The sequence below is a fragment of the Biomphalaria glabrata genome, chromosome 8 (assembly GCF_947242115.1).
Source record: "Biomphalaria glabrata chromosome 8, xgBioGlab47.1, whole genome shotgun sequence".
NCBI classification, from domain to species: domain Eukaryota; kingdom Metazoa; phylum Mollusca; class Gastropoda; family Planorbidae; genus Biomphalaria; species Biomphalaria glabrata.
The window spans coordinates 36,341,233-36,355,767 of record NC_074718.1 but is presented as its reverse complement, the minus strand read 5'-3'; the positions used below and the strand labels follow the sequence as shown (position 1 = coordinate 36,355,767).

Sequence of the window (14,535 nt, the reverse complement as noted above, 5' to 3'; positions counted from 1 at the left end):
TATTTTCTAACTTTCTTAACTTCTTTTCAACTGACACATACTTTTACTTGTAGCAACATAGCCTTACATAATATAAGAAGGCTAGCTATGAAAATATATCAGGAGGATGCTATTTTGTCTTTTTAATTTAAAATTTTGGCTACAATTTTAATAATACAACTATGTTTTTTTAGTTATTATTAGAGCCCGGAGAATAAATGTTAAACACATATGTACGAGTTACATTATTTAATGGCATATGAACACATTGTAGATATTTTTTTTAAAGTCCAAACAGTAATTTTGATAATGCCCAAAATATTGGTTAAACAATATTGTATATTTTGAAAAACCTTTAGTCTCTCTCTCTCTCTCTCTCTCTCTCAGCTCACCCACACTGTTCCATTTGAAACAATTTTGTCTGTGTCAGTGCAGTTGTTTACTTTGAGCATGCATTTCCGTGTCTGTTTGTTTGTCTGTGCGTAGGCGTGTGTGTCCACCAAGAAAATCAGGGTTTTGGGATGTTTAAAATGGTAACAGAAAGGGAGAGAAACAAATATTTAATTAACAGTTTAGTAATTTTTTTTTATAAATCTGTGTTTTTATTTCTATTTCAGACTTTAAAAAAAAAACTTCGGATTGTGGACTACAAGAATAAGATAGCAGAATATTCTCAACACAGAATAACATTTTTTTTACAACAAGCACTACAAAGAAAATGTTTCTTTGTAAAGTTACATGAGCCATAGATTGAAGCTGAACATATTACGGATACTATCCAGCGAACATCATCAAACAATACATCCTTTGTCATCATTAATCTTAGAATAACAGAATCACTAATACAACCTGTGTCTAGTGTGTGATGCCGTCTTGGGAAACAATGGATCATAAATGTTATGAAAATGTCTTTTGGGTACGTTTTGAATTCGTTTGCACTTTGGTAGATCTATTATATAATAAACTCTGTCACAACAGTACCAAGGGGTCGACTCCCAGTTCGGCATAGCATTTCCTTGATTTAGACCCATTCTCTAAAACTGACTCCTAAAATCTGTCTTAGCCATCTTTGTTGAGCCACATTTAGTCTTTTTCAATTTCGGCAGATGACTATCCACTGGACTTTATTAATGGAGTCCAGCCACTGGTAGAAATTTTGTAACCTCTCTTGGCTACGCTCTTGGAATTAGGTGATTATAGTTAGATTTTATATCGAAAATGGAAGTTTTATCGTAAAAAAATTATGTTTTGGGGTTTTAAACTTAAAATCTCTGGAGTTTTTTTTAACCCTATTTAGCTACGCTCATAGAATTTGGTGAGTGAAGTTTGCTTTAGAATTATATCGAAGAGGGGCTTTCAACCACAAAACTCTCTATAGGGGGATTTTAAACTCAAAAACATCTGGAGTGGTTTTAAACTAAAAAAAAAAAAAACATCTGGAAGAGAGGATTTAAACTCAAAACTCCCCTTTGGCTTGGCTAAGCTCAAAGAATTTTAGTGTGTAATTTACATTTAATTTTTTTTATATTGAAGAGGTATTTTTTTAGCATCAAACCCCGATGAAGGGGGGTTTAAACTCAAAACTCTCTTCGACTACGCTCTTAGCATTTTGAGTGTGTAATTTGCTTTGTTTTATAGAAGTGGTATTTTTTCGCTTCAAACCCCGCTGAAGGGGGGTTTAAACTTAAAACCCCTTTGGTTACTCTCATAGATTTTTGCTTTTTTTATATTGAAGAGGTATTTTTTTTAGCTTCAAACCCAACTGAAAGGGGGGAGGGTTTAAATTCAAAACTCAAAAGCCCCTTTGGCTAGACTCAAAGAATTTGAAGTGTGTAATTTGCTTTTATTTTATATTGAAGATGTATTTTTTAGCTTTAAACCCCGCTGAAAGGGGGTTTAAACTCAAACCCCCTTTGGCTACGCTCAAAGCATTCTCAGTGTGTAATTTACTTTTTTATATTGAAGAGAAGGTTTTATAGTAAATTTCGGTGGGGGGGTTAAAATCAAAACCTTCCTTAGTTATGCCCTTGGAATTTGGGGATTGTCATTTGCATTATTTTTTGTGTTTTATTTTATAGAAGAAGGGAATTTGACTGCAAAAACCCCTGCTAGGGGTTTTAAACTCAAACCCCCTCGGCTGCGCTGGGGCAAGTGATGGTTTAATATTAAAATCTCACCTAAAATAAACAAAAAATCATTCACTAAAGTCCGTCTTCTTGTAAAAAAAAAATAGGCGCCGGTACTCAGTGATAAGTTGCCTAACTTTTTACTACTAATAAATTAATCATATACGTTAAAATGCAAGAAAAGTACAAATTGTTTTCCCCACATTCAAAAAGGTGCCGGTGCGGTCACAAAAAAAAACCTGTATGAAGGCTATGTATATATATATATATATGTATATGTATGTAAACGCAATATTATAATCATGTTACTTTGTTTTAATCGAAACATTTACGTTGATTTTGGAGAATATATGTAACATGGAGATTCTCGCTCTCGAGAAACATAAAATTGGACATATTGCCACCTTTGACCAACAAGAATCACGGAGAATAATCTTTGAAAAAAAAAAAACAGCAACAACAAAGAGGGAAAAGATACACAAGGATGACTGCCTGGTCGTGCGGTTTGCGCGCTGAATAGTCCTTCGGACTTACCGATGATCCCGGGTTCAAACCCTGTCCTCTCCAATCCTCCGTCGTCCTGCGGGAGGTTTGGACTAGGAAGTAAATTATCTTCAGCTCTGAAGGAACATCCGAAACATGTAAAACGTTTTTAAAAAAATATTTTACCTTTTTTGCCTGGGAGCTGCTCAGCTTATGAGGGTCGGTAGCTGTCCAGTGGGATCCTAAAATCATAGTAAAATCCCTCCCACCGACGAAAGTGTCTCCTAGCGTTCTGCTCTACGTCGATTGAGCAGATAAGCTTATTAGATATTCCTTTTCTTTGCCACTTTTCGTGTTGTATTGACGTCACAAGGCAAAGCTGGGGTGTCCTGTCCAGTTTTTAAGGTTTGGGCTTTGAATAAACGAGATGAAAGCCTGGGCATCAGCTCTGATCAGAACGATGTCACCCATACAGCAGTTGCCCCTACCGCTGCCAATGTGTCCAAAAGAATACAAATATCCGATACAAACCACACGACCCCGCCCATTTAATGTAGAGAAGCTTAAAGACGGCAATACTGCAGCACAGTTCCAATTGAAACTAACGAACCGCTTTGAGGCTCTTGCAGATATATTGACCCTTGAAGAAGAGTGGGCCAACTTCAAAGATACCACTATTGGGTGCGCGGAAGAAGTTATCGGAAGGAGGCGAGGCTCATACAAGGAACGGTGGATACAAGACAGAACATGGAAATTGATAGATGAGAGGAAAGAGGCCAAACGTAGACGAGATCAGAAAAATGAAACACAGGATCGCAGCCTAGCGGAAGAAGCCTATAGGGAAGCAGATCTGAAAGTAAAGAGAAGCTGTCGGCAAGATAAACGGGACTGGATTGAGCAGAAGGGACAAGAGGCACAAGCAGCTGCAAGCAGAAATGACACAAAAACCCTCCATCGTATTGTCCGAGATCTCACTGGAGCAAAGAGTGGACATGGGGCACCAATAAAAGACAAGCAAGGCAAAACTTTGTTAACCAAAGAAGAACAGGATGCAAGATGGGTAGAGCACTTTAAAGAGACCCTTAACCAACTGTCGCCAGACCTAACTTACATATTCAAGGACCCCTCTCCAGACAATGATCTCAAGGTCAAGACAGACCCAATAACTGCTGAGGAGGTTACCATGGCCATAGCAGTGCTAAAGAATAACAAAGCACCAGGACTAGACATGATATCAGCAGAAATGCTAAAATATGGGGGACAGTGCATTGTTAACAGAATGACTGATCTCTTAAATCTCTGTTGGCGAACTTCAAAAGTCCCAGAGGACTGGCAAAAGGGAGTGATTGTAAAGCTTCCAAAAAAGGGCAACTTGGCAGATTGCAACAACTGGAGGGGCATTACTCTCCTCTCTGTCCCAGGCAAAGTTTTCAGCACTGTTTTGTTGAGACGGCTTCAACAGTCTGTAGATGAAAGGCTCAGAGAAGAACAAGCAGGCTTCCGAAGAGGCAGATCATGTACAGAGCAGATTTTCGTTTTACGAAATATCATAGAACAAAGTCTTGAGTACCAACAACGGCTAATGATCAGTTTTGTGGACTTCAAAAAAGCGTTTGATAGTGTCCACCGAGAATCACTATGGAAAATAGTTAGAGAATACGGTATCCCAGAAAAATTCGTCCAGATCCTACGACGCCTTTACAGTCAGTCTAGTTGCTGCATTAAAACAGAAGAGGGAACAACAGAGTTTTTTACAATCGAGACAGGTGTGAGACAGGGGTGCATCTTATCTCCCTTCCTTTTCCTCCTAGCCATCGACTACATAATGAGGAGAGCAATGAACCAGACTGCCTTTGGTATTCCATGGCATGAACAACTCCGATTGATGGACTTGGACTTTGCTGATGATGTTGCACTACTCGGGGCTACAAATAAATGCATTCAAGAAATGACGGAGAGCCTAGACAGAGAGGCACCCAAAATTGGCCTCCGCATAAACTTGGATAAGACTAAAATTATGCGAGTGGGATATAAGGCAAAGGGTGTCCCCATCAGACTTGGCGAGTCAAAGCTTGAAGAGCTGGACAAGTTCACGTACCTTGGCAGCATCATAACAAATGATGGAGATGCTTACCATGATGTAGCATGTCGAATAGGAAAGGCAGGGAGCATTTTCCAAAGGCTGCAGCCTATTTGGACTAGCCAAGCCATTGGACTCGAGACAAAAATACACCTTCTCAACACAATCGTCATTCCAACTGCTACATATGCATGTGAGACGTGGAAGTCATCTGTCAAAATTGAGAAAAGACTAAATGTGGCTCAACAGAGATGGCTGAGACGGATTTTGGGAGTCAGTTACACAGACCGGATCTCAAACAAGGAAATCCTATGCCGAACTGGGAGTCGAACACTTAGTGAGGTTGTGACTGAGCGTCGCATGAGGTTTGCGGGACATGTTCTACGTCAAAATGAATTACGCACACCAAGAGTTGCGATAACCTGGAAGCCAAAACGAGGAAAGCGCAAACAGGGACGTCCTCGTATTACCTGGCGACACACCTTCATGGAGGACCTCAGAACAGTGGACACCAGATGGGAGGAGGCTCCAGACATTGCCAGTGACAGATCATTATGGAGACAGCTTGCCGCCCAATGCGCCGAACGGCGCGGGAGGACCTAAGTCTAAGTCTAAGTAAGTTTGGGATCAGTAGCTTCGTATGTTTTTTCAGGTCGTAGCGCTGTGTTCTACAAGCTGCCTAAGCGTCTCTACCTGCTGATTTTTCCTCGGGGGGTATCTCCCGAAGCCTTGCGCGTGTTTGAGTATAGCCGCAAGTCAGCGGAGGTTTGGATTCAGAGTTTTCCTTATCCTAGATAGGTAAACAGCCAAGGCTAACGAGACTCCTTCTTGAATCTTACTGATGTAGGCACGAGCTCCGTGCCTTTGTCCCTTCTCATGTCAGTGATAAAAGGTCCGCCTAGCTCAAAATCTGACCCGCATGTAAAAGGCCAGGAGTTGGATTGGTTGTCAGATGTTATCTGCCATTGAAAGCATTTTATAGATCATAGTGTGCTTGAAAAACATAAAACAATAACCCATAACTTACAAATAGAAAAACAAAACCTAATGAATACTCAGACACAAGGATAGCGGCACATTTCTTATTCCATATGCTAGATCAAATTCGTACACATGTTCTTTCTTCCCTAGTGCCATTATAGAAAGGAATGGGTTGCCTGAATCAGCCAGGAAAACCAACGACTTAGCAGAGTTTAAATCATTTATTAACATTCATGACTAGATTGACACATGAAATGCGTAGGACATAAATATCTTTTTTTTTTAATAACGTCTGTAATAAATAAGATAAGATAAAAATCTTTCAGTATATCGTATATTGAAAGCAACTAATATTTATTTTTGTTTTGATCTCAGGGTGAAGATTTGAGCAGCGTGAAAGGATATGAAGTTTTAGTCCAAAGAAATTCGGACAGTAAAAAGATATTAAACGACTTGGAAGATTATCTTAAGAAAAGGTTTGTCCACATTAGCTTCGAAGTGAAATAGGAATCAAAACTTAATAGCCTTTTTTTTTAAAAAAAAAGTGAAAATAACAGTGGAATTCTTAACTGTGATAGCTGCTTTCCAAGGAAAACAAATCAAGAATTAGACAATGAAGAAGTTTGACTTAACCACACCCACTACGTTGTCTATACAGGAGTCTTTGTTTTCAAGAGTCTAAAATGGCATTGAGACGATAAGGAAAACGAAAATCCTAGATGACTAATTGAAGATGTTTCATTATAAGAGCCCCAGAAGACTTCCGAAGGTCTGATACTCTGACCATGTTAATGTCAAGGCCATAGTGTAGCTATGTAACAAACTGTTAATGGCTATAGAAATAGAGATGATTGGGATGGCTTTTTATGCAAGATTAAAGATAAGCTAAATTAGCTCTTAACCAGATTCTGACACTTTTTTTTTCAGCTCCAATCAATAGGTGGTGAGTAGAGTGATGCTTGAAGGATTGTGGAAATCTTTGTATAACTATATACATCTGCATACCCAAACGTGCCTTACAATACAAAAAAAAAAAAACACACCAAAAAACAACAACCTCCAAACCAATTAATATCTATATTATAAAGTAGAATGTGAGGGGTATGTATGTATGTATGTATGTATGTTACTTATAGACATCAAAACCGCTTGACCAATCTTGATAAAACTAGGCAGGAATGTTCCTTGGGTACCAACTTAGACCGTAGTGTATGTATTGTAGCCCTAAAACAAACTTAAGACCCTCAAAAAAAATAAAGTTGTCCGACTCTATTACAGCTATAGTATTTTATGGATCTAGGCCATGTCTACAATGTTGACATGAGAAAAGATAGAAAGGATTTAGACCTAGATCTAATTTTAAGAAATACACTTTGCGCAGATAGTTTTTTACTTTGACACATGAAAAGACAAAAGAAGATCCATTGATTTCATTATATAATAAAATTAACCTTCAATTTTGTGTTTCAAAAGCATTTTTTACATTAATTAGTTCCTTATATCTGTGATTACAGATTTCCTGACGAACATTCTTTCATTAGACAATTCCGTAATGAATCGCGTACTAAATATTAATTCGTTTAATTGTTTACTTTATAATCCCATCCCTAGATCTAAAACTCTAATTCAACTCTAAGATGATAAAACTTCTCTTCGCACGGATAGTTTTATACTTTAACACATAAACATATTAATTAAAGTCCATTCATTTCATATTTTGATCAAATAAACATTCAAATTTGGTTTTCTAAAGCTACATTCATTTACGGCAGCTGCGAAGCCGAGTTGAGATAGGCCTAGATCTATATTCATTCATGAATCGCGTACTAAAAATTATTTCGTTTAATTGTTCACTTTATAATCCCATTCATTTAACAAAGCTATCGCTCTTTTCGTTTTTAATAGATAAGAATGTATCGACTTCGGGTAAACCATTTTCGCAAAACTAATTTTATTTTCGTAGCGAAAGAGAAATACATCTAAATCCAATCCACTAGATTATTCAAAAGCAAATGTTTTAATTTAAAAAAAAATGGATTTTCCCCTATTAGCTATTTTGATCTGATAGCTTCATTCACACTATTTTTACATTGACACTTTCGCTTTACTTATTACATTATTATTTCGTTTAATTGTTTACAAACACTCTCAGTGACTATATCGACAGTAATGCGCAAATAAAGACCCGCGGGTCGCGGGTAACATATGTCTAGTATATATATATATTGTTTATTTTTGTTTACATTAATACTCTAAATTTTGTATCAAAATAATACTTTTTTTTAGATCTCGACTTGAATTAGATTACAGTAAAAGTCTTTCAGGCCTAGCAAGAACTTTTAGACAAAGAGATGATATGGGGTAAGGCAATCACCTAATTTTAAAAAAATCTGTTGTTTTAAAATGCAAGTACATTTTGATATGTAACACTGTCAAAAGTGTGAAATCCTCCTTAGGAGTTAAATTTGACAGATGTGTATTCAAGTGATTTTTTTTTTAAAGTGGAGGCTTAGAATGTAGAGTAATTGAATATGCATAAACATAACTTAAATAAAGTAAATTAAATACTCAAATTTGCACAAAAGTTTCAATTTTAATTCTTTTAATTCTGTATTTTGTTTGCTCACGTTTTTTTTTTATAATATAAGTATCTAAACAGATTTTTAAAAATCAGGCTTACTTCTTTTTTTAGGGTTTTGGAAGCAACAATGACTTTATTAAAGACAGAGCTGGATTCCATGGCTAACTATCACAATAAGGCATCCATCAGCTTTCAACAACATGCAGATAATGTGAAAAAGTTTAAAGAAGATCAAACAAACAGAAGAAAATTTGTGAGTTTGTTATTGAAGCTAAACATTTGTGTGTTAAGAATAATTCAAAAAATAAAATAACTTGTTTATTAATTTTGTGGAGTATTACAGTCTTAAACATCCTTTTCATGAATATTAGCACATTTTTCAAGTATATTATGATTTTAAAAAATCATACTCCTGCAAGTGTAAATGTAATAGCACTCAAAATTGTAAGTTAAACTGTAAACATGTTCATATTATTACAAAGCTTATATCAACTTACTCTGTTTGTCTGTCTGGTAAAAAGTTTGTACACGTTATTTCTCTGATACTCAATATTGAATCAAGCTGAAACTTCACACAATTATTTCTTTTACCTGACAAAACAAGAATCAATTGAAAAAAAACAACAATTAGTTACTTAACTATTGGTAATTAATTTGTTTTGTTTGGTATCTCGGACAATTGAAAGAAATTTTACTTGACTGAAGTAGTGGTATAGCTGAATTAATCTCTTTATAGGTCGCCACTTTAAATTAAGTTTGAAACAAATAATAGTTAACAATACAATCTTCTATTTTCATAAGTACTTCACAAGCAAAGTGGTAGTATGTTGACTTTTGAGGAGGCTTGAGCCATGAGTTCGATATCAGGTCATTACCTGACCTTCCTTTCTTACTTCCCCCTTCCCCGCCTTCCCATCTGGTGCAAACATTTGATAGGTTCATAGCGTATTCACCTTATTGAGAAACCTAAAGTATGAAATAGCGCTAAACAAAAAAAAAGTGGTAAAAATATTTCTTATTTACAGATTTATTGTGTTGGTGTAGATCTGTTTCAAATTTAATTACGTGACTAATCAAAACTAAATGATACAATTACATTTCGTATAAGTTTTGCTTTTCTATTAAAGTATTTTTTAAATGTTTTTCTTGTTGTTTTTTTAAATAGCTTTCTTAACTAAACTCTCTTGAACTCTGCAATGTCAACTTTTAAAGTAACTTTTTGTTATTATTTTAATTTTTTTTATTTTTACTATTTTCTCCCTATCCAACTAAAAAACAAAAACTTAGTGTGAAGACAACTTAAATAAGATACAGAATTCAAAACTTTCTCAGTTGAAAATTACTGTACAGGTAAGAAGCTGGTAACAGTTTTATGACATTATGTGTCTAACTAAAGATACGTTTATGACGTATAACCTAACTATTGAGAGGCTTGTATATACTTCTAATGTGAGTCTTCCGATGTATACACTTCTAACTAATGTTAGCCATATGACTTACACTTATGATTTATTTCAGTCTTAGGACATTAGAATCCAAACTTCTATTGTGGTGAAATTTAGGGTCTTTCTCTTTCAGTGGTCTAATTTCAAAGTTTAAATTCTTGGTTAAAAGTTGTTTTTAAAGAACTTAAATAAAAGAAGATGCTAAAAAATTACATGATCTTTGCTTAAAAAGTCGGGGAGGGGGATACTGACTCACACATAGCAGCACTAGGAACAGTTTCAGCCTTCAAGCGGGTTGTGACAATGCACTAATTGTTACGCTATTCTTCTGTGTCCATCCTCTCAAAGCAGGGTTTGTCAACAGCCTCCGTCAGATTTTCTGATGCTTTTAGTTTACTGGAATATCATTCTAAAACAGCTCAGAGCTTAACTGAAGTAGGACTATCATTGTAGATGAGTCTCTCTGAGAACATCAATTTTAGTGTATGCTGTGCAACAGAGATTACTCAGATTAATTGACAGGGTGTTAGAAAACTGTAATTCAGTACAATTTCTCAGCGTGCGACTCACAGTTATACAAATCTGAAGTTCTCTTAAAGATCTTTCTATAACCAGCCAACGTAAACATATATTGTGCCAACTGGTATGCCACAAACACAATTGCTACACTGCTGCAAATATAGAATATCGCTGGCTAACCAATCACATGCTAGTTGGAGCTTGATTTTGTGACACTATTTTCTCATATACTAACTGGCATTTAGTTGTTGGTTTTGTTTTTGTTTTAAGTTTTTTGGATGTTCATTCAGAAATAAAAATTATTACATCCTAAACTGAATCGAACCCGGGACCATCGAGATGATTGGATGGATACAGAATCATGAGTTTTATCTCTATCTCATGAAATTGACAACACCATATTTGCTCCGATCCCCATAAAATACAATATTTTAGAAGGTTAATTAACAAACATGTGCATAATGTGTCCAGCCTTTCATAGTCTGAGTAGCCGCTTTGACACATAAAATATAAGGCTAACCAAAGCTCTCCCATAAAAAGGACTAAGTTAGAAAAAGCCCAAGATCCACACATCATGGTGTGGAGATTCTAGCCTCAAGGCAAATAGGATATCTGACAACACAGAAATTACCAAAAAAAAGAAGTCCAGATCTAATGTGGCCAGGACAGCAATAGGATCAAACTACCTGTTTGTATTTTATTAAGACTAAGATAATTTTCCTTTTTGACCATGACAGAGGAGATTCACTTTTTCATTTGCTATTTCTGTTGATTACACAGAGTGTTTCACTAAAACCTCATGAGAAGCACGAACATTTTTAAACACAGACCAAACTATTAGAATTTTGATTTTATTAATCTCAAGTGAATCAAATGCATTGAATCTTTAAGTTTAAGATCAGATTTTATTTTGATTAGTTTACAATTATTATTATTATTATTTTATATGTATTCTCAACTGAACTTTTATTTTAGCAATTTTCTATTGATTAATATATGCAAGTCTTTTTTTTTATTTGACTGAGGGGTCTTTTTTAAAACAAAAGCGAATAAAAATTTTTGATAGAAAATATAAAATATTTAACATCTCTTGAAATCTAGCTATTTATAGTTATGAAACGTTTGTACATTTTATTAGTTAAAAGTTACAAGTTTGTTTAGTACATTTTTACCCTTATTCTTCTTAAAAATTTTGCAGAAGAAATAAAATCTGTAATTAAAACAATCATGAAACATTTTTTTATCATTTAGTCAGAGAAACTTTATGTGAAAAAATGTTCAGAGAGGGATATAGCACAAGCTGCATTTAAAGAAACAAGTATGAACCAAGTGTCACTACCAAAAGACATTGAGAAGGTAAGATTTACTTAGTGAAGTAGGATAGACATTAAGATTGTATTATATATAATATATATTATAAGCTATTTAGTTTTAAGGTTGGTATTTTTTTTACAAAACTTATATCAACTCACTTTGTCTGTCTGTCTGGTAAAAAGTGTGTACATGTTCTTTCTCCCACACTCATTCTCGGATCAAGCTGAAACTTCACACATTCTTTTACATAAACAAGAGATCAATAAATGAAAAAAAAAGCAATTAGACAATTAATTACTAGTAATTCACGAGGTCTGAAAGGGGAACTCTACTTACTTGATTCATTATATTGTTAAAAAGCAACAAGGGAAACTAATACTTCAGTATTCACAGATATGGCTAAGTTTGTTGGGTTTAGTCCCCTTAAATAATTGTTAACGCTATTTTTCCTTCCCTCTGATCAAGTTGATACTTTCAACAATATTTTATTATACCAACAAAACATGTATTAATAAACAAAATTACATAGTCAATTAATTATTTTCATATTGAATAAGAGAAATAGCCTGTACATTATTGGTAGATATAGTTTTAAGGGTAGAGTTCTTCCACTTTAAAGAAGCATTTTTAAAGTTTTCTTTTATATTTTACTTGTTCTGATTAGACTTTCGGTGAAATGTACATTTAAGAAATAATCAAATGCTGAAGGGTCAACTCCAAAAAGTATTTAATGTAATATTAATCTATACATGTAGAAAGTCTTTATTTTCAAAATAATGTTTTTCTTGGTTTATTCTCACAGGCCAAGAGTAGATTTTCTAGAGCAACAGAGGATGCTGAAAAAGCAGGTATTTTAATATAGCACAAATTAATAAATTAAAATGAGAATCTCTTTTTTGTTATATTTACTCTTCTTAACTTTAACATACATACATAAACATAATTCTAGAGCAGTGATTCCCAAAGTGGTCTATATAGACCCACAGGGGTCTACGACGACTTCCAAGGGGTCTACGAAAGTGAGAAAATAAATTGGGGGTCTATGATCATGGATTTCATTTAAGCAGGTTGTGACTTAAATTTTCAGATCCCATTAATGTAATTATTTCATATAATTATATATGATTTGTACCTTAAATATTTATCCTGCTAATGAAGCAAAAAACTGTTGTATTTAATTTCAATACTGATTTAAATAGCTTAATTTTGTCTACATGTAACTTATGTTTAACAAAAAGAAATGTAGATTGTACAGGTTGATGATTTAAAACTGGGATTCATTCCATCCTTGACAGACAAGCAGTTGTTTATTTTGAGACAATGCCACTCTGACAAAAAGATAATTATTTGTAAAACTTTTGAACTCTCAAACATAAAGTTCAAAATGAACCCACAAAATTTCTCTTCAACATCATATAGAGAAGATGATTGCTTGTGAACGTCTTACAATATTTCTTTACTTAAATAGCCAAATACAGAAAACACTATAGGTAAAACATTGATTTTATCAGCCATTGAAGTAGTAAAAAAACACAAACCTACTTCTGATATTACTATTTAAGCAACAATACATTTCAATGGTACATCGATGATATTAGTTAAAACATTAAAAGCTTCCCATGTAATTCTTTGCAAATGATACAGTTTGGGATCAGCGGCATAACAGGCTCTCACAGGGTGTAGTACTGCGTGTTACAAATTGCCTAAGAAATGCCGGCTCCTTATTTTTCCTCAGGATTGACTCACGAAACCTTTCCCATGTTTGGGTATAGCTGCAAGGCAGCAAAGGTTTGAATTCATTTTTCCATCTATTAGGTGGGCTGCAAGCGAAGACTAATGAGCCCTTGCTGCTCGAAGCTTACTGGTCTAGTTGACTGTTATTTGCCTTCGCCCCTTCTCCTCTTAATGAAAACAGTTCCGCTGACACATATTTGAGCCAGACGTGAAAGATCAAGAATTGCACGAGAAACTGCTCTTTGCGAAAACTTTAACACTTGTAAAACTAGGGCTAATTAAAAAATTAATGATCATATACCAGTAATATTTAAAGACTACTTCATAGAACAACAAATTCCTATATGAAACATAATATCCCTAGAAAATGATGATGAACCTGCAAAAAAAAAAAACAAAAAAAAACCCACTTTTCCAGTGTGTTTGGTGATCCCAGTTATATATATATTGTTATTTTAATTGGTTTAAATTTGAATTTTATCAATAAAAAAGATAGATCTCTCTTAATTCAAATGTAGCTTTAAATAACTTGTTCATACTTCAACTCACTTCAGTTAGAAATAAGTTTTAAAAAATGGAATAGTCAAATTTGCAAAAAAGCAATATAAGTTAATCAGTGGGTCTACCATAGATCACATGATAAGGGGGTCTATGAGACAAAATAGCTTGGGAACCACTGTTTTAGAGTATAGTTTTAATAGATATTAAACAGTTTTTATTTGCATATAAAAAGATAAAAAGTTGTATGAATTTTTTCTTTATAGATACCCAATATAAGAGTGCAGTAATGGTCTTGGAAGAATGCCGAATACTTTGGGAAAATGAAATGATCACTGCTTGCCAGGTTGATTAAGAATTTCTTTTACATATCTATTATCACAATTACTCCTGTGTTTGTAATATCACCTATAGCTTAACATTATAAGCTGGTTTGTTACATTTCAAAATAAGAGTTTGCAAAGTTTTGTAAATGATGTGAATAATGTCCTTTTTAAACACCTTTTTTTAGTCGATTCAAGTTATGGATGAGGAAAGGATAAAATTTATGCGACAAGAAATTTGGGATACCACTAACATAGACTCACAACTTGCACTAGATATAGATCGGGTATGTTTTTTTTATTCATTTTCAATCAATTTAAATTAGCTTCATTTTTTTCCATTTTACAGTAAAGTCAAGAATTTTATGTCAAGTTTTTTAGAATCTGAATTACTAATCATTAATAACAAGAACAAACTAAGGTGAAGGTGAATAACAAGAAAGTCACCTAACCTGTCCCTTAGTCTATTGGA

The 14,535-nt window shown here is 34.3% G+C and overlaps 1 protein-coding gene across 2 annotated transcripts in view; it reads left to right on the top strand.

The window, feature by feature from the left end:
• LOC106059413 (proline-serine-threonine phosphatase-interacting protein 1-like) overlaps positions 1-14,535 on the top strand; it is a 52,354-nt gene that overhangs the window by 33,058 nt on the left and 4,761 nt on the right. For both annotated transcript variants that reach the window (XM_056039316.1, XM_056039315.1), the window contains 9 exons: positions 597-895; positions 6,025-6,125; positions 7,936-8,010; positions 8,342-8,483; positions 9,518-9,580; positions 11,446-11,550; positions 12,311-12,356; positions 14,007-14,086; positions 14,252-14,350. In XM_056039316.1, coding sequence (XP_055895291.1) covers positions 845-895; positions 6,025-6,125; positions 7,936-8,010; positions 8,342-8,483; positions 9,518-9,580; positions 11,446-11,550; positions 12,311-12,356; positions 14,007-14,086; positions 14,252-14,350 — 762 coding nt within the window. In that variant the 5' untranslated portion in view covers positions 597-844. The remainder of the gene's footprint in view (positions 1-596; positions 896-6,024; positions 6,126-7,935; positions 8,011-8,341; positions 8,484-9,517; positions 9,581-11,445; positions 11,551-12,310; positions 12,357-14,006; positions 14,087-14,251; positions 14,351-14,535) is intronic.